The following is a 25,366-nucleotide window of genomic DNA, read 5'->3' as shown; positions in this document are numbered from 1 at the left end:
CTATGGAAATCCAACATATGAAATCAGTAAACATCTATCAAATACTGGTCTTTAAGTCATTACAAAATATTGTACAGCTACTCTGCAAATGGAGGGAGAGCTATGTTTGTTCCTGAATAGCCACTATTCAAATTTAATAGTTTGTTATTACACAGGTTTGCAATTGTTCGAGTTTTTCATCTTCGACATTGTTTTGATACATTACCTTTCCAGTACATCCTGCATGTTGAAAAACACATCATTACAGAGTTCACATTCCTAGAGTGGGTTGTGATCTAAAAGCCTAGCTGAAAGTGTGGGCCCCAAGTCTTATGTCTCTCTGCTAATATAGAAAGGCAGATAAGAAATATTTTTTTAATTAAAGTCAGAGATGCTTTAATGTAAATTCAGAGCCTATAGAAACATGCCTCTCTACTTGAGGAAGGTAGAAGAACAACTGCATTAAAAAGAGCCATTTCCAAGGAGACTCGGGTGTTTCATGACTCACCAGCTGGTGCTGAGAATTCAGCTGCAGCAGAGGCCGCCTGTTCCCTCCCCTCTGGAAGGATTGCTCTGGCTCCTTCGACGTCCACGGCCGCTGCCGCCGCCGCCGCCTCCTCCTCTTTCCTTTCCTTCCTACACTTTTCAAAACTCAGGGACGGGACAGAAACTTCACAAAAATTACTAACTAAAAGAAACTGGGTTTGAACTTTCTCTTGTTGCGCTTCTTTTGCATTTTCACATCTCGCCGAATGATAACTCCGTTCCGTGCAAGATGAAGTTAGCTTGCATCTTCTTTATTTTCCTATTTCAGGACTGTTTTTTAATAAAGAGGGTTCTCGCTCAGGGATCAGAAATATCGAACAGAGTAATAGCCTTCCAAGGTAAGAATATATTTCCATGATTCTGGTTTCTCCAGATGTGCCTGTTTTAATGGACTGAAAGGATGAAGCTGTTAATCGTAACCCAACTCCACCTTTGCCCTACTCTTTCAGTAAAGATTTTTGATCGTGTTATTTTGTTTAAACTTTTACTTACATATCAATTTGACAAACAGAAAATTAAGTGCAGGGTAGCAATATGCATTCCACCAATGTAAGTAAAGAATATCCGTCGTGCAGTTTTTGGAGAGAGGGAAAGAACTTTCTGTGTCCCACTATAATATGCGTTTGGTAGGCATTTCAAAATATGTACAATATGCGTGCTTTTATTTCAGTGATCAACTGAACAGCCATGGCAAGTAATTTTAATGATACTTTATGCTGAAGACATAGGCAGAACTGAAAAGCAAAACAAAGAGTGTTATTTTATAGAACAAAAAAAACATCTCTTTGAAAGTGCCTTGAAAAAAATATAGGAAAGTGACCGGTTTTGAATTATGGATAGTAAAGCAAAAAGGGGAAGGAAAGAAAATATTTCCATTCTTGTTGGAAATTAAAATGTCCCAAATATAAAGTCAAAGGAGTAGAGAAGAAATAATTAAGAAGAATGTTTTTCTGTAAGTATATTTTTAAAAAGTACATTTAAAAAGTACATTTAATATAGTCAATGTGTAACTTATCATATTTGAGTAACTACTGCAAATTTTCATTTCAGAAATCAACTTTTCCAGTATATAACTGGAATATGTGATTTTTACCTGCTGATTATAAAGATTGTGAATTTTGTGATGAGATTGTAATAGGCCACTCCATGTATGCAAACATAATCTTAAATGCCTAGGATTTTGCCATGGTGAGAGGGTTGGTAGGTCTCTACCCATATTAATGTCCCCATAATTCTAGTGGTCCTGTCGATTATGTTTGATGCTGGAGGTAAAATTACATTCTCTTAAATTATATAAACTCTTTCAAATGGGTTTTCTTTTTTTCCGTGTTTCCAAAGCTCCTTATATTATTGCCTGCATGCCTAAATGTGCATATCTTGCAAATTTATTCATAGATTATATAGTGATTATTCTACTAGTTTTCTAAGAGTGGAGTGAGGCTAAGAGACCCTGGTTTGTCTAGGCCACCAAGTGACCTCAGAGCAAAAACAAGCCTATATAATTAATTGCTGAGGTTGCATTGGTGAGTAAGCCATAGGGAACAAAGGAGGTCTTAGTTTTGAATAAATCTGGAGAGTGTTCTGTGACTACAGCTTCCTTCCATATAACCTGATGCATTGAAAACTTTCTGATGAATCTTTTAATGTAAAAATGTTAACATTTTATTTCTAAATTGTCCATTTCTGAATTTTAACAGATTGCCCGGTGGATTTGTTTTTTGTCCTGGATACCTCTGAGAGCGTTTCCTTAAGGGTAAAACCTTTTGGTAGAGCCAACGTTGACAAGATCAAAGCATTCACTAATCAGTTCATTGATAAATTAAATGACAGGTACTTTATATACTCAAGTTTCTTGAATGTGGAAGTTATTGTAAAAAAGCATTATTATACTGATTTGGAAAGCTCTTTCTTTTGGCCACCCTGCCCTTTCTCTCTCTCCCTCTGTCTCACATCTCCAACATGCATAGACGTGCGCAGGAAGAAGAAATAGTGATTTCTAGAGAGGCCATCTTGAAAATCAAAATGGGCCTACAATGTCTAGGCAGTCAGAAACTGCTGAAACCTGCACAGAACTACAGAGAAGCTGTTGGATGGATGTTAATATTTTTGAATAATTGTAAAAGGATCTGATATTTTCCTAAGAATTAGAATAAGCAGTATTTTTGCATTCATTTTTACACTCTAATTAGCAAATAATGGTGATGGTGTTCCTTCTGAAAATGTTTCTTCAAAAAATTCCCTAATCATTAGTTTACATTTATTTTACACTTTGCTGTTTCCACAGATTCATAAAAACACACACCCAAGGAAACATTTTTTTTTCATATATTCCTGAGCCAATATTTTACTGATGTAGTTCCCTTCTGAATTGGTAGTTGTGCTTAAAAATGTTCAAGGGAGCTTAAATTGAAAGTCAGGAGGCAGCAATAGAAATAATTTTTAAAGGCAGTTGTAGTAGAAATTCCAATTTCATATATTAGTATATTTGAAAACAGAACCCTGTTTTCGATTTGGCCAGATCCTGACCCCACAACCCTAACTAGTTTATTACTTATTTTTTCACTATCTGGGTGGCCCACATAGTATTGAAATGCAAGAAACCCAGCTCATAATAATAATAAAAAAATATTACTGCATCATGAGAAGAAACAGTCTCCTTCTAAACTGCATTTGGACCTTCTACAAGTTTATGGACAATTTTGATGCTTTGTTGGGCTGAATAAAGGCAGTGTGTTTACAAACATTGCTCCTGTGTTTTCATGTTTACTTTTTGTGTGTCAGGAAAGGAAAGAAAAGAGATGAACAACTAAAAGAGGTAGACCAGTTCTGGGGAGCACCCAGATGGAGCAACCAGAGGCAAAGGTGGTGGTAGACACCCATCAGCTTTATCTGCTTCTCTATCTGTTATCTATCTGCTCAGTAATTGGTTTTAATTTCAGCCACTACCGGTTCCCTCATGGGCGCTCACACATGTGTGTGATGCTTCTGCGCATGCGCAGAGACGTCCGGGCAGGTGGGTGGAGCCTCCCACCGCCGCTACCAGTTCGCCCAATCGGGGGCAAACCAGTAGCAACGTACCACTGTATCTGCTTCTATCTGCTTCTCTGCTGGCTGTGGAACAGACCTAAAGCTTTGACGAGAAGAGACAAAACTTGTTAGGGGACCATTTTCAGATGAAGAAGATGAATTATACTTTCTACTGATGTGAAGAAAACCTCTGAATAGGATCAAGCAAGTGAATCACTCTACTACCATCAGTCTGGTTCTCTGCTGCAAAAGCTAAGACTACAGAAGTCAAGCAAAGTCTTATTTTTCTCTCTCAGGAAGTAGAGATCACAAAATAGCAATCTAAATTCCACTACAGGACACCAACCACAATGATTAGATGCTACTAGCATTTAATGAAGCCTGTACTGTAGTCCTGAAGTAACTATTGACCAATCTCAGCAGATGCTTCCTATATGGACTTAGCTGCAGTGGACAGAATCATGTATTGAATAGTCGGGTGACTTGCCTTGCAGTGATAGAAATAAAATAGGCTATTATCTGTTTTTGTCATTGCTCATGCTGAAGATGGTATGCATGTTCCTGGGAATATCACATCATTGCTGAAATTCTGCCTCTGCTGGATCCTCAAAAGCTAAGAAAAATTTCTCTACTTGCAGAATGATTGCTGGAAGCCATTTCACTGTAGAACTGAAAATATAGGTTTCTGTTGGATAACCAACAGATTCTAGCCAATATGCAACATCATCTGATTTAAACTAAGGAGGGGGTGCCTGTGGAATGAACTGGTCTAGTTCTATAACTTCACACCCATATTCTTCATCCATATTCACTGTCCTGATATGTCCTGGTTTCTCATTTTTCTCAGATTCCTGTTTACCAGGAATCTGCTAAAACAAATAATACTTTACTATTACTGAGGCAAAAAGCATGTCTTGGGAAAAAGGGATACATTCTTCCCACTCATCCCCTCCCTCTTTTTTTTTTTACAGATACTATCGGTGTGACCGAAATCTAGTGTGGAATGCAGGTGCCTTACATTACAGTGATGAGGTGGAACTGATCAAGAAACTTACCCGGATGCCCAGTGGGCGAGCAGACTTGAAGAACCGCGTGACCTCAGTAGAGTCTATTGGGAAAGGCACCTATACTGACTGTGCCATTAAGGCAGGGCTTGAAGAACTACTCATTGGGTAAGTCGGAACCATAGTTTCTCATGGCACCAATAGAGAGAAGGAAAAATGTGTGTGGAAATCCGCAGACCATTAGAAGACAGAGGCCTTAGGCCAGTGATGGCGAACCTTTTCGGCACCAAGTGCCCAAACTGGAACACGCATGTGTGCGTGGTGAAGCCCTGGAAACTCGAAGACCAGCTGGCCGATGTGCATGCGCTCACTAGCCACCTGGTCTTCTGGTTTCCGGTGCACGGTGACCAGCTGGTCTTCACGAACACCAGAGACCCGGGAACTTGAAGACCAGGTGGCTGATGCGCATGTATGCACTGGCCACCTGGTCATCTGGTTTCCGGTGCATGCATGCCTGCCGGCCAGCGTACCAGAGCCAGATGGTCTTCAGGTTTCCAGGGCTCCGGCACATGCAAAGATCATCTGGCCGGCGCACATGCACGTGCCAGAAACCAGAAGAGCAGTTGGTGACAGCGCACATGCCCAAAAAGAGGGCTGTGCGTGCCACCTCTGGTATGTATGCCATAGGTTAGCCATCATGGCCTTAGGCATTGATACCATCATTCTAACCCTAGAGGTCCAGCAACTATAAAAAATGAGACTTAAGAGAGAATTCCAACTACAGTATATCCTTGCAAAAAAAAAAAAAAACCCATAGTGTTTGAATTTGTGTGAGTGCTCCATCACTAGAAGTTTTTTAAAAAGCATTGGACAAGACAGCTATTTGTCAAGATATACAGCAGTGATGGCTAATCTTTTCTGGACCGAGTGCCTGAAGCGTACACATGCACACACCAATGCGCATGCACATGCCCGAACCTCCAAAATGCAATGCGCGCATGGCCTCCACATGCCTCCGTCCCCCCACACATGCACGGCAGAGACTCGAAGACCAGCTGGTCGGTGGGAGGCGTGCGTGCATGCGCTGTGGAGCTGAACTGGAGTAATGGCTTGCATGCCCACAGAGAGGGTGCTGTGTGCCACCTGTGGCACGCGTGCCATAGGTTCGCTATGACAGATATAGAATCCTGCTTGAGCGGGATTAGGTTGGGCTCCAAAGTTCCTTCCAGCTGTTATTTTGTTATTCTGTTGTATGGGGTAAAGCTTGGGATACTTTACATGGTATTTGTTTTACAAAACTTTAATTTTTATCAGTACCAGTTTTCATATTTTTAATGTACTTCTATCCCCTTCACTCTTACGCACTATAGACACATCCCTTGGAAATGTCAAAATCATTTGACTCTAGATCCGTGATGGCGAACCTATGGCACGCGTGCCACAGGTGGCACACGGAGCCATATTAGTGGGCATGCCAGCTCAGCTCTGGGGCGCATGCGCGCGCCGGCCAGCTGATTTTCGGGCCTTCTGGGCCCACCAGAAGTAGGGAAACAGGCTGTTTCCTGCCTCTGGAGGGCCTGGGGGCGGGGTGGGGAAGGCCCGTTTTTCTTTCTTACGTGGCTCCAGATCCTCTCTGTGTATCTGGGAAGGGCGAAAACAGCCTTTCCCACTCCCTTGGAGGCCCTACGGAGGCTGAAAGGGCCCATTTCCCAACTCCCGGTGGGACAGGAAGTGATGTTTTTTCCTGTCCCCAGCCTCCAGAGGCTCCTAGAGAGGCTCCTAGAGACTCCTAGAGAGGCTCCTAAAGACTCCTAGAGAGGTTCTGGAGACTGGGGACAGCAAAAAATGTCACTTCCTGTCCCACCGAGAGTTGTGAAATGGGCCCTTTCAGCCTCCGTAGGGCCTCCAAGGGAGTGGGAAAGGCTGTTTTCGCCCTTCCCAGATACACAGAGAGGATCTGGAACCAGGTAAGAAAGAAAAACGGGCCTACCAGGCAATCATGTGCCAGGAGCGGGAGGGGGGAGGGGGTTGCGCATGCATGCACGTGCGCACGCGACCCTCCCCCGTCCCCCCTCTCCTGGCATGCGATGGCAAAAAGGTTAGCCATCCCTGCTCTAGATGATCCTAAGAGGATGTCCATTAAAGGATCATTGGGGCCAGGCCTGGGCAAGCACAACCTGTGCTGAAATTGGCTCTTTCGGAGTGGGAGGGGGAAAGATGGGAAATAAACAGATTTAATACCTAAATTTTAAAAATGCAGGAGGGGGTAGATGTTTTACACATTTCCACAAACCATTTGCAGGAGTTGAAACCAAGAATTTCAGTGTTTACATTGAAGTGTTTACAATAATATATAATGTTTCAAGGTAAGCAGCCGGATGCCTCTGTATCCATAAATCTCATCTGTAGCAAGATGAAAGTAATTTTTCATTGTTAAGATGTATGCATACAACCATAAATAGAAATAATCACATAAATATTTTCCATCGAATTTGTATTCTCCTTCCCAGCAGAATGATGTTTTTATATGGAAAACCCAGGTAGTCTTTCATGGAGGAAGCAGCTCTCATGTTAGCTTTTATATGTGAGTCAATGAGTGAAATGGACTTTTTCTCTGTTAAAAAAGAAAACATCCATGTCCTGGGTGAAATGTTGAGCTGGAATGTGTTCCATCTCTGCATGTATATGTTTATCTATTTGAAAATTAAATATTTGTCCTTGGTCTAATATTATTTATCTTAGTGATTTGGCTTTCTTTTATTTCAGGGAGAGGCATTTATTTTTGTTTTCTATTTAAATTACAACAAAATTGTGCATAATTTATCAAAAAGTTATTATTTTCTGAAAGTTGTAGAAGTATCAGGAGCGAATGAAACTGTTACAGTTACAAGTATGTGTGTGTGTATGAGTCTATACATGGAAATTGGAGGAGAAAACCCTCAGATACTTAAAATATCTCTATTAATTATAAGACTGGAAAGAAATGACTGATTTATTAGGTGACTATGGAACTAGACATGTGTAATAGTACTATAAAATAGTAGTAACTGAAATTACAATGAATAAGGAACTATATCAATACTATATCAGATATTTCACTAAGTGTCTGAATGTACTTTTGCAACTGAGTACTACCATGTTTCCCCAAAAATAAGACCTATCCTGAAAATAAGCCCTGGCCTGATTTTTAAGCGTGCACCTAATATGAGCCCTACCCCAAAATAAGCCCTAGTGAATGGATGGGCGTGGCCAGCACAGGAGGCAGTGAGTGTGCACGGGTCGATGGTGTCTAGCAGCAGCTGCAGCCCGTGCAACACAGGTGAGTTCATTACCTGTCCAAGCACCAGGTGGAGGCAGGGGTGGGAGGGAGACACATGATCTGGACACACCGCATGGGCCGCGGAAAAGTGGAGAGTCAGTAGGCCAGAGCGGCAAGCAGTTGCGGGAGGCTCATCTTCGCGCGGTAGCACTGGCAGCAGGCAGAGGCGTGGGGGGAAAGGCAGGTGATTCAGACATCCCCCGTGAGCCACGGGAAAGCTGAAAGTTGGTGGGCCAGAGCAGGTGGGCAGCCACGGGAAGCTCATCTCCATCTGCCAGTGCTGCTGCACGAAGATGAGCCTTCCGCAGCTGGCCAACCGATCCGGCCCACCGACTCTTGGCATTCCTGCAGCCTGTGCGGTGCATTCCGATCACCTCCCTCCCCACCCACCCCGCGCCTCTGCCTCCATCTTCTGCTTCGATAGAGTATCAATTCACCTGTAATGCACGGTCTGCGCAGCACGAGTGCGCCAACGAAGAAACCAGCAGGCTGCACTGCTGCCATATACCAGTGGTCCCTGTGTGCTTGCCACCTCTAATGCATGCGCCGAGGGGTGGGATGCCCAGCCATGCTGATCTCTCTGAAATTATGTTTCCTCGAAAATAAGCCTTAGTGCTTATTTTGCAGCCCAAAAAATATCAATATTCCCGATCTTATTTTCAGGGAAACACAGTAGTATATCTTTCCTCATGGTCCAAAATTAGATTAAGATAGCATTCAGATAGACTTTTAAATATGAACTCTACTGTGTCTTTCAAAATTACTTAAAATGTTTCATTGAGACTTCTACCTCTGTACTGAGCATCACATGACTTCTGAAGGTTTTATTCTCCAGGATAAACAAAGTTATAGCACAGTTAAGGATCCACTTCAATCCATGGATTTGAACCTTGTCTTTCGCAGGTAGTCCTTTCATTGTCTCCATTTATACCTGACATGGCTGCCAACCCCCAACTACCTGTACTAGTTTTCTGATTTATAAGGAGAAGCCCTTTTAGACTTTTCTTAAGACTTTACTGATATATCAGCAGATATTATCATGGTGTATTATTTTTTTTTTTGTTGTTGTTGTTATTATATTTTTACCCCAGTTTGGCTTTCTCTGTCTCTCTGACTATGTTTCTGTGTCTGTCTTTGTCTCTCAACTCAGGGCAGCATAATACATAAGCAGAAAAGATAAAACTCCACAGCAACCATTTAGGATTGTGATGTGATGAGAGTGCACGCTTATGTAATATGGTTTGTTTTTCATTGACTGGTTTTAATTTTTTCAGCGGATCTCATCATAGGGAAAATAAGTATCTTATTGTGGTGACAGATGGACATCCCTTAGAAGGTTACAAAGAGCCCTGTGGGGGACTGGAAGATGCTGCCAATGAAGCAAAGCACCAGGGGATCAAAGTGTTTGCTGTTGCTGTATCTCCAGACCATCTGGTATGAAATGTGTACACATGGATGATATTCGAGCAATTACTGTCAATAAATAAAGATCAGTCCAGAGACAGCTCTTGCTCGGGAGATGTGCTTGTTCCTATGATTTTGCAGACAGTGGCCAGCCACAGAGGTGGCACCCTTTGCTCTAACCCTTGATTGTAATAATCAGAGATGCTGCCCTCTTTGTGCAGCATTTCCTAAAACTATATTGGTTCTGATTTAAGGTGGGTCAAATTTGCTGATTTTAAAAGTGCAATATATCATATGCCTAATTATGCCAGGTCAGATAAGGTACACGTGCTTAAATAAAGGTTTTAATAAAACCTCATGTAATCTTTAAAAAGAAACATTGGCAATTCTTATTGCTCAGATATTTCAGTGAGTAGCAAATCTTCACAAAAAAATAGTTGATAGCTGTGGGTCAATCATTAATTTTTTTTTCCATGCATTCTTTCAACTGATGTGTGTTTCATTTGGCAGAAAGGGGCAGTAGGTACAGAAAATTGCAGAAAACATGCAAAGGCATATATGTGTGTGTAAAGAAATCTTTTCAGGTATTACAGTGAATGCACATATGTTCAGATCTAAAGTTAATTGCCCAAATGCCTCCCCTCCCCTGCAGGAGGATGTCAGTACATTTCCTGGCATATTACATAGATAACTATAACCAAACCTACATCAACACAAATGAGTGGAATTATATTTGGATCTTCATGTGAAGATTAGAGTACCAACAGTCTATGCAGCAATTAGACCAAGCTCATTGCTAAATTTACAAGCTGACATTGGAGTGAAAATATAGTTTTGATTTGGTTTATTTTATCCTAGGAATCCAGATTAAATGTGATTGCTACAGACCATGACTATCGTCGCAATTTCACAGCAACTGTACCACAAAGCGATATTCCTAGAACAATTGACACCATCATTGAAATGATTGTAAGTCTTAGTGTTTCTTTTCTATTTATTAGATCTACTTGAAAGGAAGATAATAGAGACTCAAGTAGATGAGTTTTCTTCTGTCTAATTTGCTTTTCTACAGCAATAATTTTAAATTTAGAGGTATTTTCCTGTTGGATAAACGTATCATGCATTAGATATACTATCTTATTATTTCTGATCATTTTCTTCCTTATTTTTTCTTTCAGAAAAATAATGTGGAACATGTGGTAAGTTTTTTCAGTGCCCTTTTGTTCATTCAAGAATCATTTTTATCTTGTAAATTTTCTAATTTCTTTTCACTATTTCTTTCCTAGTAAACCTTGAGCTAATCATGCCAATGTTAATCTAAATGCCAAGATTCACTCTTATTGCCTATGATTTAGTAAGAAGGGAACAGCAAAATGTTTTTGTCCCAAGGAATAGAAGGAAGAACCATATCTTACACCAAAGTTACAGCCCTTTGCTCAGATAACAAAGGAGGATTCAAAATCTTAATCTTCTATTTAAAAGTTAGGACTAATGTAAGCTCTGCAATATTTGAGAATTTAAATAGTTTTTAAAAACTTCTTGTATAAAAACTGGAATTATCAGCAAGTCAGTATTTATATTTATATCTAGTTTTCGGAGGGAAGGGGGGTTCTGAGCAAGTGTAGGCATTAAGCATGAATGATCTTAGGCCACAAAATTCAGGCCAAAGAGTTTTCTATCAAAACATTTCTTTGGCTGTTTGTCAACATGATCCAGCTTCAACCTTCTACAGCACTAGACTGGTCTCAAAATGGAGGCTCCAACATGTGCTCAGTAACTCAAAAGTATGCCAGCCTGGAGCTGAAGCCAGGGGGCTGAATGATAGTCCTCTAGTTTGCATTTTGCTCTAAAGTGTCTCATTTACATTGGCACTTGGCCCAGTCTGATGCAGTCCCTTTTGTCACAAGTGATCAGATGTTTTCATCCTAAAGCAGAGAATAATGGAAATATAGCTGAACATCTTGAGGGTATCTTTCCTCTTTTCTTACCATGCTGGAGATTTGCATATTGACAGGTCCTACATCAACATAAATAATTTCTGAAGAGAAAACTCTAGAGCAAATAGCAGAACAGACAATTATTATGCTGTTTTTTGTGTTTGTCCCCTGAAATAAGTCCATACAACATTTTTCTTATAATTTTTTAACTTAACACATTTAGGCATATTCAAGGAACATAATTTTGTTGGTTTTTTGGTTGATGACTGTTCAAATGGACAGGAAACTAATCTAGAAGCTCCAAACAATTGCATTATGCCATGTGGCAGCCTCAGTTCCTGCTAGAACTCACCAGCATTGTGTGGGAAACTGCTTCTCAATTTTTCTAGCTTGTTACAAATGAAGGGATGAAGGAATGCTTTTAAGTTAGAACAAAAGATAAATGTACTCATTCTATAAAAGTGTAAACTTGGTAACTCTTTTAATGGTGTCTTTTTATTCTGTCAACAGTGCTGTTCCTATGAATGCCAGGTGAGTGTTATTATCTTGACAGTCCAGCAATATATAAAATCTTGCTTTTTACATTCCTGTGCTCTAATCCCAATTTTTGATTGTTGTTTCTTAGCCTCCTCGAGGACCTCCAGGGCACATTGGGGACCCAGGAGAAGAGGTGGGTGTTTTCTTCACTATATCAGTTCTATAAGACTACATTTAGATTGACTGCCAAATATCTGGTAGAATTTATTGTCACCTAAAAAGTAGTCATACAGTGGAAGGAGGTGATTAATGGAGGCAAGAAGATCAGACATTTGCAAGCTGCTCACAGCCATCCTACCATGGTTTCATGTGAGCAGCCCTTTGAATTGTTGTTCTGCTGATGATCAAACCCAGATCAGGAATGATAATTGTTGCCATTCAGGATTTAATTCTGAATGTATGAACAAGCCTGATATAATCTGGCTAATGTACAGTTAAGCTCTGCCCATTTGAATCCTCAACTGAGCGGGCAGTCATATAGGTCTCTGTTACCTGAACTAGACCAATATGTTCATTCAAAATTTCATTTAAGAGTTGCCTTATGGGCAAATGGCCTTGCATTTAAGAATAGGACCTTTGATTGAAAAACTTATTTCTTTCACTTTGACATATTTGGTTAGATTGCAACCTGAAAAGAAGTGAAGCCAGCCAGTTCTCCTCTCCGTGAAATGACTAACTTGATACCTTCTACAGTGTGCACTTCTGTCAATAATAATACTTCATTCCAAGCCTTTTCCTGACCATTCTCCTATTGACAGAGACCTCAGCAGCTGTACAGTACTCACTTCCATTCTTCTCTGCCATGCAAACCTTTCCATTCCAAATTGAGGGAGTCCTTTCTTTAAAGGCTCCTCGGTTCCCATTACTACTTTCTTTTTGTTTATGTACCTGCTAATTTATATGACTAGAATAGTCTTTTGGGGGAAAATAGTACTTCTACATTTTACAGAGTTTTGTTAGACTTTTGTAATTATTTACTGTTATTGCTTCCGAAACAATTGTGAAAAGTGAAAAGATAGGTTAAAAATTAATGTTATGTGTATTGCAATATTTGGCATTTGCCCAACATTAAAGGGCAGCTTTGAAATTGCAAGATCATTCATAACATGACTCCTTTTCTTTGATGGTTTTTAAAAGCTAAACTTTACTTGAAATGTAAAGTTAAATAAAAATTGGTAATAGAATCTAATGCTTACTGATATTTTGTTTCAGGGAGAAAGAGGGAGACCTGGCTTGCCAGGAGAAAAAGGAGAAGCTGGAGATCCTGTAAGTAGAAAATATATTTGACCTTGGATGAAAGATACTCAAAGTGAAGCTGAATCTTATGTAATACTGAATTATTTTAATGTATATTCTGAATAAATATGGAGTATTTTCTTTTAGTTGGAGGGCTGCATTCCTACCAAAGGACATTTTCCATATATGAAGCTTGTGAGATAACGTTAATCAATTTTGCAGACACACCATCTGTATGTCAGCATCTTCCTAAATTGCAAACTGCCAATGAAGTTACAGGAGGGGTGAGATTCGGCCTGATTTCACCCATCCATTCTGTTGAAGTATCTCATGATTCTTTCTCAAATCATCAGTATTATGTCCAGTTTTGGTAGATTTTAATGCACCACTGTAATATAATAAAACTAGGGGACACTTCTGTAATTTTCACAAAGAACTGTAATCTTCAATCTTCTGTAGTCTTCAAAAAGACCCTTACGTAAATCAGGAGATCACATCTGATAGGCACTAATACATTTGTCAGTGAAGTGTTTTTGATAACAGAGAAAAGCTTTAATATGAAATTCTGGAAGCCCTGAGCTAGTGTGAATTCAAAAGAGATTACTTCTGAATAGACACGTCTAAAATTGCATTATTAAAGAAACAAGGTTGGATCCAGCCATGAGTCCATTCTACTTGTATGTCTTAATCCAACTGTATATCAATCTTAATGCTTTTGTATTGTATTGTAAGAAATTGTCAAAATCCCAATTAACACAAAATTCTGGATGAAATTCTTTTCCCTACAATCTTGAGAGAATTTCCTAAACAAGAATCGGATCTGACTGCAATGGGATTTATTGTTTGAATGTTATTCTTTACCTAGGGAAAGCAAGGTGACCCAGGACCAATTGGCTACCAAGGGATGAAGGCAAGTATAATTTCACTTATTGCTTTCTTGATTTTTTTTTCCTCATAATTTTATTTGTAATATATCTGACCTTTCCCCCTCCTTCTCATTTTTAGGGAGACAAAGGTAGCCGAGGGGACAAGGTGAGTTGTGTTGATTAACAGTGCTACAAAAGCAAATGAATCTGTGTTGAATTATTGGGGGGGGAACAACTCCAAAATTCATTGTTAGCGTATGCCATTTTTAGGGCCAGTCAAAATATCACAAGAATTAGCCTTGATCTAGATGTATGCTATAAACCAAATAGAGGATGGGGAAGAGAAACTGGCTTGTGATTGAAACTGCAAAGTCTCTATACTCTCAGGATCTTATCTCATTTCATATCATTTCAAACCACATAAATAAATCACAATTGAGTGGGTTTACACATCAAGCCAAAAACAAATCAACAGCATTTTGATTTAATATATAGCATGAATCTGGTTTATACCTCAAAAAAATCATTTAACCCCACCCCCCCCCTGCCCTCACCCTCTGCTGCTAACTCCCTTTAGAGAATCTACTGTAGCACTCTAATAGTTGCCTATCAGCCTGCCTGCTATGTAGCACTTCAGGAAATTTCCTGTAATATTTAATTAAAGCCTGCCTTCTTCCTGAGATCTCATCAAATAAATAAACATGTCCTACAATCAGTTTGAAATGCAAATATGTTAAAATTGCTTCTAAAGTGTCTATTTTCCAGAAGGAGAAAAGGATATTTAAAAAATTAAATTAATTTGGTTCTACTTGGAATTGTTTGGATCTGAAATTCCCACTAGAACCATTGGACAAAGAAACAAATCTTGGATTCTATTTTGCACATTTATTTATTTGTTTATCAAATTTATATGGCCACCCATCTCACAAACAAATGATTCTGGACATCATACATTAAAAATAAAAACAATACATTAAATACAATATGTTAAAATATATTAAATATATTTTATATAAAAATTATTTTAAAACTATTATTATGATTAATTTACAATTCAATTCACAGTCTGGGACTGGTAAAAACCTAACAATTCAAGTCCTAACCAAGGGCCTAAGAGTTGTTAAAATAGCATCTGAATATATAGGCAGTTCTGAGTAAGGTGGTTTTTTGCAAAGTCAGAATATTCAGGTCTAAGTTCAAATTTTCAATGTATCTAGGCAGCCTTTTGGGTATTGCTCCAAGGGCTCCTATTACTGTTGTTGCAACCATTGATTTCTTCCTCCATAGTCACTCAATTTCAATTTGAAAATCATGATATTTTGTTATATTTTCTAGCTGTTTTCTATAGTAGTAGTAATAGTAGTAGTAGTGTTAATCTTCAATTTATTGTTGTTGTTGATGATGATGATGATTTAATCTTCAGTTTGACTCATAGTCTGGGACTGATAAAATTTTAACAGTTCAAGTTCTAATCAAGACCTAAGAGCTGTTAAGGTAAAGTCTGAGCATATAGGCAGTTCCGAGTAAGGTTGTTTTTTGCAAAATCAAAATATTCAGGACTTATGAGTTCAAAATTTCCATGTATCCAGGCAACCCTTGGGGTATTGCTCCAAAAGCTATTATGATTATGATTATTTATCCTACTATCATGGGGACAGTAATTCTGTGACCACTAGGAAGTTAAACAATCAGAGCAAAGACAGGGAATGGTTCAGATAAGATTTAGGATATTTTGCAAAATTGTATATATGCTTTTTTAAATGAAAAGGCTAATTCTGTTCAAAAGGACATACAATTTGTTCCTAGGATATTGTATTATGGCATGATGCAGCCACTGTATTTGCTGATATAATATCAGTGCCCAGTGATTATCTAGAAGATCATATAAGATTACATAGTAAGCTCTAAAAAGAGGACCAAAAACATCCACTTCCCCTGCCCTTTTCCATATAGCTCCAGTAAGCACTTGTACATCATTCTAAATCATCTTCTTTCATCTACAGGGCTCAAGAGGTGCAAAAGGAGGCAAGGTGGGTCTTTAGATTTTGCTTGGGGGATGATGCCATTATCTTTTTGAAAGTGAATTGAATTATGTATTATATACCTGACTTTTTTTCTGTTACAGGGAGAGAAGGGCAAGCGTGGCATAGATGGCGCTGATGGCATGAAGGTATGGTTGATATTTGCACACAGAAGGTAGTTTCCCTCTTTATGCCTTAAAAAAAAAAGCTGCATTAAAGGTTGCAATTGAATAAAGTATTGGCTTTAAGGGTGTGAATGAAGAAAGTGGTTAGAATGCAATAATGCAGGCTAACTCATTGCTCACTCCAGGAGTTCGATTCTGAGCGGCTTAAAGTTGATTCAGCCTTCCAACCTTCCAAGGTTGATAAAGTGAGGACCCAGATGGTTGGGGGCAATATGCTGACTCTCTAAACTGCTTAGAGAGGGCTGTAAAGCTCTGTGAAGTGGTATCTATATATATAAAAGGGAAATACCACTCATGCATCATCACAAAATCTCCATTTATGAAATTTGCCACTTTTATGTTCCTCTTGGCTTCTAGGTGCTCACTAAGAAAGGATTTTTCGAAATGACCATCATAGCATTAGTATTTCTTATATTATTATACTGTATAAATCTAAGTGCTATTGCTATCTTCTAATGATAAAAGAAAATTCCCAATGATTCATAATAGTCATGTAATTTTTTTTTCTTCACAGGGTGAACAAGGATATCATGGACTATCAGGATGCAAAGGATCTCCTGGGTTTGATGTATGTCAGTGCAAGAGATTACATATCTATCCATTCTGGTTGCTAACAGGCAATCTCAGGGTGCAGTGGTGGAAGCATATCTGTAAAGAATAGGTAGTTACAAAGTGCAGAATCTGAAAGATGAAAGAAAAAATACAGAATAGAAATAGGTGGAAAACAATATGGAGAAATTCAGCCCAGCCTGATGGAGATTATTGTAATATACCAAAACGTAACACATTGTCATTAGTTAATTGATAACTGCTTGGTTCTAGGGCTTACAAGGACCTCCTGGACAAAAAGGGGATACTGGTTCTTATGGACCCCAAGGGATAAAGGTTAGCTATAATTCATTGTTTTCTCATTATGACTTGGATACTATACTTTTTGTGATGTCAGCATATAACTACCATGATAAATTTATCTAGTATTTAGTAAATACTAGTTTACTAGTATTAATACTTGTAAAGTCGTTAAATATGGCATTACATTCATTTTACAAAACATTTTCACACATGGAAATCCAAACAGTCCAAGGAAGCAGTTTTAGTAGGTTATTGTAGTAGTAAGTTGAAGTGAGGGGAAACCAAATCAGCAATGTACTAAATCTCAATAAGTAATATTAGTTTAAGATATTGATCTTAGCAACACTCTTTTTCAATGTTGTAATGTTCGACATTTATATTATTTATAATTATATATACATATATTTACATATTTATACATACATACATATGGTACATACACACACACGCATAACAATATAAATATATATTATATTATAAAATTATAAAACTTAAATATAAAAATGGTCTGTGTTTGAAAGAATTGGAAATTCTGCTTGTATGTTTCTCATTTCATGTCATCTCCTATCACGATCATAAAACTCTAGATTTCTCTATTTTTGATTAAGTGATTCTCACTTCCAACAGGGCGAGGAGGATCAAAGACAAACCCCCTCTTGTATGTCATGTCATTTAGGATGTTGGAATGGGATTTCTGTTTTCCTTCCTAAACTTATATGTCTTTGTGTTCTTTACTTCAAGGGAGAGCCTGGGCCCAAAGGAGGTCCAGGCCCACAAGGAAAAGATGGGCGTCCTGGCGACAAGGTATAGTTGTAATTGTGAATTTACAGCATTGCTTGGCCTTCCCCTTTTATCACTGCTGTTAGCTGTCCGGAGGAGAGTCCCTGATCATATGCCGTTTCTCCCCACTTCCCTTTCTCACATCTCAGACAGGGACAGCCAAATACGGATCATAGACATTGCTCCCTCCCCCAACATAACAGCACCAAGCTAGGAGAAAAGAGGCACTAGCCAGCATATTCACACTCTTTCTGCTCAGACAGCTTTAAGCACTGGGTAGATCGTTCAGATTTATGTATGCTATAACAATTTCCCCAATGTTACTTCTTGTTACTGGTGCTAAGGAGTGGTACATTCTATGATAAACGTTTGTTTATATTTTATATCCTGCTGAGAAGCAAATTTATGACACTGGGCTAGATATTACTCTAAGTCAATTAATTTGGCCTATTTGATTTTTGTTTGTTTGCATACTGTTTGATAAGGGAAGTCAGCAGAATTGGGTATTTACTCAGGCAAATAAATAGCAGGGTTAAGTGAAGGTTCCCCAAAACTTGCTAGTGGATCCATTAGAGCTGTGCTTCCCTAAACTTCTCTATTCTAAGTAAATTGCCCCAAATGACCACAGGGACATTTAAATAACAAATTTCTGATAAGTGGTAAAAGGACTTTCTGATAAGCAGTTTTGGGTAATGAAAAGGGGAACTAAGGGGGAAAAGCACTGCATTAGAAGATGGTAAACAGCCAGAAGATAAGAGACTGGATTTTTCATCCCTCCCTCACTTTACCAGGTAGAGACTAACCCTAATCCTAACCTCATTTGAGCTTTCCTGGTTTCAAAATTGGCTGTTGGTAATTTGCCAGATTAGGAATACTGGTTAGTTGATCAGACACAAAACATGAAATTGACTAGATACTGTAGCTTCTCTTGGATTTTTCCTGGATTTTACACATCTGTACTCTTGTGCATGTATTCCATGCAACCTAGATGGAGAGGGCAAATGTTCTTTATAAAGGACTGTACAGGAACTCCTCACTGACTACTTTATTTAGCAATTGTTTGAAATTGAGTTGGAAAAAATAGCTTTGCCACCAAACCTTATATTAAGGATCAACACAGTGTTCCATCATCACACGATTGCCATTTGGATGCTTTTCAACCAGTATGCATTGACAACAATTGTATGATCATAATTTGCACGCTTCACAACCTGCTTTCAACAAGCACAATTAATGGAGAGTGCAGATGTGAAATTGCAAGTCATGGTCACTTAATGACTTCAATGATTTGCTTAACAACCAAAACAGAGGCTTCTGTCAGTCATGTGATGTTTTGCTTTGCAATTGCAATACTTACTAACAGAGTTGCCAATTGCAACTGTAATCTAAGCAAGAATAACCTAAGTAACATTCCTTCGTCATAGAAGCAGTGTATGAAATAATCATGATTTTTAGATACTTTGGCCTCTTCTACATTTCCACTTCTTTTGCTTCCCAAACCATCAGAAAGTTTCGAATTGTCATATGATCATCACCCAATTTTAGTATACTGATAAGGAGCTAAAAAAAAATTACTGCTCCCACCCAGCTGCAGGATGTTTTGGAGTAAAGAGAAAAGTGTTTTATCCCATGTCATAGATGAGTAAAATTGCTATTCCATACAACCCAGTCCATGTCCTCAATTCATGTTGCCTTTGTCTAGTTGCATTAAAAAATATGAAGACTTTGAAGCTTCTAAGCCATTATTTCCCCTCAAGGACCTTTTAGGGGAACCAAAGCTCAGGAACCAGCATTTGGGGATAAGATAAGAGATCCTTCTGATGGGAAAATGATTGCCAACCAGCTGTAAGGAGTTACCATATTTCAGATTATGAATTAAAATATTGGTTTTGTTGCAGCTATACTATAGCCAAGCCAAAATTGAATCATCTCAGCTCCTCAATGCAGTTGATGTCATGGGATCAGAGAAAGTCAGAGTTGTTTTTAAACTGGCAGACAATCTTTATATAAAGATGTCATTTGCCTATGAAAGGCAAGCTAGTTGATTTTGATTTTGAAGGGCAATAATAACATTGCTCTGACATCTCTATCCATTTAAGTTTAGATCACTATGTGATTCACAGCTGTTGCATGAATACTAAAAAGCTCATGGTAAAAATATTTACTTTTTCATATCTTTTAGGGTCTGCCTGGAGAAGTGGGAGCCAAAGGAGAAAAAGGAGAATGGGGAGATGAGGTACATGTTTAAAGATTTTATGGGCCTAAAGGAGCAAGTTTAAGTACATGACAATCAATTTCGCTCTCTCTTCTTTCTCTTGTAGGGAAGTCCTGGCTCTGATGGTATCGCTGGACCAAAGGTAAGGTTACTATTTTCAGTGATGTTTTCTGTAGTTGGTAGCAAAATTGGGAACCAAGAAAATGGTCTTCATTAAGCCTCTGGAGCTGAAATTTAATGGATTTATTAAAAGCTGTTTTTCTAATATTTATATGGAATGGGATACAATCAGCAAAGAGCTTTCCTCATCTGTAAACACAGTGAAACCTATGAAAATGTTTAGGAATTCCTTCAGTCCTTAGCAAGCCTTCAGAATCCTTCCTAACTGGATTCTTAGAACAAGTTCTAATACAAAATTCCCATTTAGCTTCTTTGTCAAGAGAAATATGTCTAAAAGCTCTCTGCCACAGAGAGCAGGCTTGTTATTGAATCTAGTATATAAAATCATAATCCTTTTGCATACAGGGTAGCCCTGGATCCGAAGGCTTACGCGGTGTCCCTGGGACTCGTGGACCAAAAGGAGAAAAGGTAAATTTTCATTTGCGATATTCCCAAGTAGTTTAGAAGAAGAAGAAATGGCCTGGTGATTTTTTTAGAGAAATGGTCAAGTTTAAGAGTTTTAAATACTTCTAATAATGTCTCAACATGTGGGAAAAGACATTCTGCACTCTTAACTGGTTATGTTAAAACTTATTTTTGCAGTGAATTTCTTGTAGCTGAAACTTGGAAGATACACATGACTCAGTGTACAATGGACTGAGTTTATAAATTAAGAAAGGCATAGAATAGAATGAGGAGAGGAGCAGAACATAACAGAATAGAATCATAGAGTTGGAAGGGACCTTGTAGGTCTTCTAATCCAACCCTCTGGGATGGGCAAGAGGCTTTATATCATCCCAGACAAATGGTTGTCCAATCTATTTTTGAAAACCTCCAGGGACAGAGCACTCACAACTCCAGGGGGCAAGCTGTTCCATTGATTAATTGTTCTCACTTTCAAGCAATGTCTTAGTTCCAGGTTGGATCTCCCTCTGATGAGCTAGTTGAACAGGAAAGGAAAACAATGTCTCTTTTAATGAAAAAGTTGGGAGAGTAGGGAAAAATATACTGTGTCTCAAACCAAAAAGTGCATCTGTAAAATTGGGCAGCTAGAAGAATTCAGCTGGCCAAAGCCAATTGGGAAACAAGGAAAGAAGATTTTTTAAATGCTATGATATATTGAGAAAATTTAGTGCTGCAGGGTTCGTGAGTTTGAGGATTGTATCAAAATAATATACAGTAGTTTCAGCTTCCCTCTCATTGGCCTATTCATGGGTAACAAGGACATTTATATATTTTATCTCGGAAGACTAAAAAGCACTTTTCATAAAGTAACATTCCGAACCCATTTTGCTTTGTTTAGGCAGAAATTTGTTCACATAATTCAGAAATATGCTTCTGAAGAGAATTGTCATTTTAAAATTGTGGACCAGATTAGTTTGTAAACCTAAATTGCTTGATAGTGAGATGGGAAGCATATTAGACAGACAGACAGACAGACAGACAGACAGACAGACAGACAGACAGACAGACAGACAGACAGACAAATTCAAAAATAAATTTCTCAAGCATCCTAACTATAATAAAGGGTGAATAGAAATACATTTTTGATTATGCCCCCTCCCCCATTTATTATATTCTGTTTCCCTTAACTCATCTATGGTGGTGGTAGTGTTATTGTAGTTCATTGCAGTCAGCCAGATGTGGATTTGGCATTTTTATCCACTTATTGAGTCCTTCCCTTGGGATAGGCAGATGTGGATGTGGTAAAGTTATCATCACAGGATTTAATTTGTTCTAAGTAAAACTGCCTTTTGCAACAAACCAATGATGAATTTGTCAATACTGATGGTCTTCAAGTGGTGCTCCAGTTGTTTTGGGATTTCACCCAAAACCCCTATTACTATTGGTACTACCTTTGCTTTCTTTTTGCCACAGTTGCTTTATTTCTGTTTGCAGATCTTTGTACTTTGTTATCTTTTCCAACTCTTTCTCTACTATTCTGCTGTCTCCAGGTATTGCCACATCCATTGTCCAGACTTTTTTTTACTTTTTTATCCGCAATTGTTAAGTCTGGTGTGTTATGTGGCAAGTGCCTGCCTGTTTGAATTTTAAAGTCCCAAAGCATTTTAGCTTCTTCATTTTCTGTGTTTCTCTATTTTATGATCCCAACAGTTCTTGCTAGTAGGTTCATGGTATTTCTTGCAGATCTTCCAATGCACCATTGTTGCTCTTTGTCATGATATTGTCTGTAAACAATATGTGTTATCTACTTGAAGCAGTTAACTAGGTAATCCACTGCTTCTTCAGCTTCTTTCCAGAGGCGTCATTTGCTGTCTGGTGCCATCTTCTCAATTCTGGCTTTTATAAATATTACTATTTTTTCATTTGCTATTTCTATTGGAAGAAAATGTTTGTGTCTCTATACATTTCTGTGGATAAGAGTCATTTCTATATGAGAGAGGGAATAATTGGTATATGCAAATAGGCAATCAAGTTTATAAATTGTCTATGTTCTTCATGAGCAGGACGCTGGACTAGAAGACCTCCAATGTCCCTTCCAACCCTGTTATTCTTTGTTGTCTTTCTAGTCTTCCAATGGTGCACTCATCACCGCTGTAACTGAGTCAAGCCATTATCCTGTTGATTGTCCTCTGCTTCTCTTTCCTTCTACTTTTCCAACATTAAAGCCATTTCCAGAGTTAGGTCTTCGCATAATGTGTCCAAAGTATGATACTTAAAGTGAGAATTCTAAGTTGATTTGTTTAATGATTCATTGGTTTGTTTTTATGACTATCTACAGCATTCTCCAGAATCTTCTCCAACACAAAGTTCAAAGGCACTAATGCTCTTCCTGTCCTGCTTCTTCAAAGTTCAACTTTCACTGCCATGAAGTGTCACAGGGACACACCATGGCTTAATTAATATACAATAGTGGCCAAATTGTAGAAACCTTTTGGGAAAAGTGTATTTTCTAAAACTAGATAATAACACCACTTTTTTTGGAGTAGTACCATAAAATTATATATCAATGGAAAGATAACTTAATCAAAATGTAATGCAATAACCTTTATGAAGGATTTGCTATTAAAATAGCAGTTACAGTATAAAGAAGAAAAGTGAAACACGTAGAAAAAAAGAGATATACAAAAATTATCATGTCAGTTAATACTTAGTGGGTAACCTTTAGCATGAATTACGGCCTTACAACATCTTCCCATTGAGTGAACCAAGTCTTATAGTTCTGCAGCTGTTATAATATGAAACCAAGATTGAATGATTGCTTCTATTAACTGGGTTTTATTGCTGGGTCGCTTCTGATTAACAGGTTTCTTTAGTCGGCTACATAGATTTTCAATTGGGTTGATGTCTGGGCTATTCCCAGCCATTCCAGCAGTGGAATATGATTATCTTGAAACTCCAAAAAAAAGTAGTGTTATTAACCATCAAACCTCAAAAATACACTTTCCCAAAAGGTTTCCACCATTTTGGCCACTACTGTAACTAATAGTAATTAATTCAACTAAAATAGATGTCTTCTTTGTCTTGCCCCTGTTCTTTTTTGTTGGATCCTGGCGGTTACAAATACATTCCTAAGCAAATATGCCTCGCAAAGACATGTTTGTTGGTGGAGGGGACAGGATTTATTTCTGCTGTAGGTGGCAGTCTAGTCTTCTAATCCAACCCCCTGCCCAAGGTAGGAGACCTTATACCATTTCAGACAAATAGCTGTCTAATCTCTTTCTGAAAGCCTCCAGTGATGGAACATCCACAACTCTGATAGCAAGCTGTTCCATTGATTAATTGTTCTTCCTATCAGAAAATTTTCCTTAGTTCCAGATTGGATCTCTCTTTAATAAGCTTCCACCCATTGTTTCTTCTCCTATCCTCAGGTGCTTTGGAGAATAAGTTGACTCCCTTTTCTCTGTGACTATCAGGTACTGGAAGACAGTTATCATGTCACTTCTAATCCTTCTCTTTATTAGGCTAGACATATCTAGTGTCAAGCACCAGGGAAATCAGAAAATCCAGAAAATGCAAATGGGTATAAAGATTTATTGCAAGCTTAAGCTCTCTACAAGAATCTGAACTACTAATTGTCAAAGCAAATTGGTGATAGATAACAGTCAAAGGAATTCAAGGTGGGCTGGACTTAGATCTCTTATGGGCACAAAGGGACTCCTGACTCATGATGCATTTGATCCCTTTCTCAGGCTCATCCTGGTCATCTCCTACATCTAGCTCCCTCAGCTGTTCATCATATGGTTTAGTGTCCAGACCCTTACCATCTTTGTTGCTGTTCTCTGCAAAAAGGATGGTAAGATCTCTCCTAGAATATTACCATTTATTTATTATTATTTATTAATTTAATTTATATACCGCCCTTCTCCCAAAGGGACTCAGGGCGGTGTACAGCCAGCATAAAACACACAAATATAAAATTTAAAAACAATTTAAAAATATTAAATAGTTTGGCCCACATCTAATTAAAATAAAGCTACCCAATTTATACATTTAAAATTAAGAATTAGCAATTAAAAAATTAAAATTAGGCCAGCCCGGCTTGTTGAAATAAAAGCGTCTTGAGGGCCCGGCGGAAGGTACGTAAGTAAGTCGGGAAACCTCCGCATCTCCGGGGGCAGTTCATTCCAGAGGGCAGGAGCCCCCACAGAGAATGCTCTCCCCCTGGGGGTTGCCAGCCGACATTACTTTGCCGACGGCACCCGGAGGAGCCCCTCTCTGTGGGAGCGAATTGGCCAGTGGGAGGCTATTGGTGGCAGCAGATGGTCTTGTAAATATCCAGGTCCTAAGCTATGGAGCGCTCTGAAGGTGGTAACCAATACCTTGAATCGCACCCGGAGGACCACCGGGAGCTAGTGCAACTCGCTCAGGAGAGGTGTTACATGGGAGCGCCATGACGCTTCCATGACCACCCGCGCAGCCGCGTTCTGGTCCAGTTGGTGCCTCCAGGTGCTCCTCAAGGGGAGCCCCATGTAGAGAGCATTACAATAGTCCAGGCGGGAAGTGATGAGGGCATGAGTGACCATGCGTAGGGAGACCCAATCCAGAAAGGGACGCAACTGGCGGATCAGGCGAACCTGATAAAAAGCGCCCCTGGCCACGCCTGTCACATGTTCTTCCAAGGACAGCCGTGCATCCAGGAGGACACCTAAGTTGCGAGCTCTCTCCGTGGGGGCCATCCTTTTTATATCATGGCAACCAGAACAGGATATAGTATTCCAAGTGTGGCCTCATTAGTGCAGTATATAACGGTACTACCACTTCTTGTGATTTATCTTCTTTTTGGATAAATTTGATATGTGAACTAACTGGAGTGATAAAATGTCCTTGTCAACTG

The 25,366-nt window shown here is 38.8% G+C and overlaps 1 protein-coding gene across 1 annotated transcript in view; it reads left to right on the top strand.

Annotated features, from left to right (window-relative positions):
• The first annotated feature begins 754 nt into the window (after positions 1-754).
• Positions 755-25,366, top strand: part of COL6A1 (collagen type VI alpha 1 chain) — a 62,906-nt gene continuing 38,294 nt past the window's right edge. The window contains exons 1-19 of the mRNA XM_070933291.1: positions 755-863; positions 2,223-2,355; positions 4,524-4,724; positions 9,150-9,309; positions 10,138-10,248; positions 10,458-10,478; positions 11,727-11,747; positions 11,842-11,886; positions 12,966-13,019; positions 13,855-13,899; positions 13,995-14,021; positions 15,859-15,885; positions 15,981-16,025; positions 16,576-16,629; positions 16,884-16,946; positions 17,655-17,717; positions 19,876-19,929; positions 20,015-20,050; positions 20,434-20,496. Of these exons, the coding sequence (XP_070789392.1) occupies positions 755-863; positions 2,223-2,355; positions 4,524-4,724; positions 9,150-9,309; positions 10,138-10,248; positions 10,458-10,478; positions 11,727-11,747; positions 11,842-11,886; positions 12,966-13,019; positions 13,855-13,899; positions 13,995-14,021; positions 15,859-15,885; positions 15,981-16,025; positions 16,576-16,629; positions 16,884-16,946; positions 17,655-17,717; positions 19,876-19,929; positions 20,015-20,050; positions 20,434-20,496 (1,332 nt within the window). The remainder of the gene's footprint in view (positions 864-2,222; positions 2,356-4,523; positions 4,725-9,149; positions 9,310-10,137; positions 10,249-10,457; positions 10,479-11,726; positions 11,748-11,841; positions 11,887-12,965; positions 13,020-13,854; positions 13,900-13,994; positions 14,022-15,858; positions 15,886-15,980; positions 16,026-16,575; positions 16,630-16,883; positions 16,947-17,654; positions 17,718-19,875; positions 19,930-20,014; positions 20,051-20,433; positions 20,497-25,366) is intronic.

The sequence above is a fragment of the Pituophis catenifer genome, unplaced genomic scaffold (assembly GCF_029215685.1).
Source record: "Pituophis catenifer annectens isolate HBS135680 unplaced genomic scaffold, rPitCat1.0.hap2 SCAF_1, whole genome shotgun sequence".
NCBI lineage: Eukaryota > Metazoa > Chordata > Lepidosauria > Squamata > Colubridae > Pituophis > Pituophis catenifer.
Note: the sequence above shows the minus strand (reverse complement) of the source record. Positions and strands in the feature narration are given on the sequence as shown.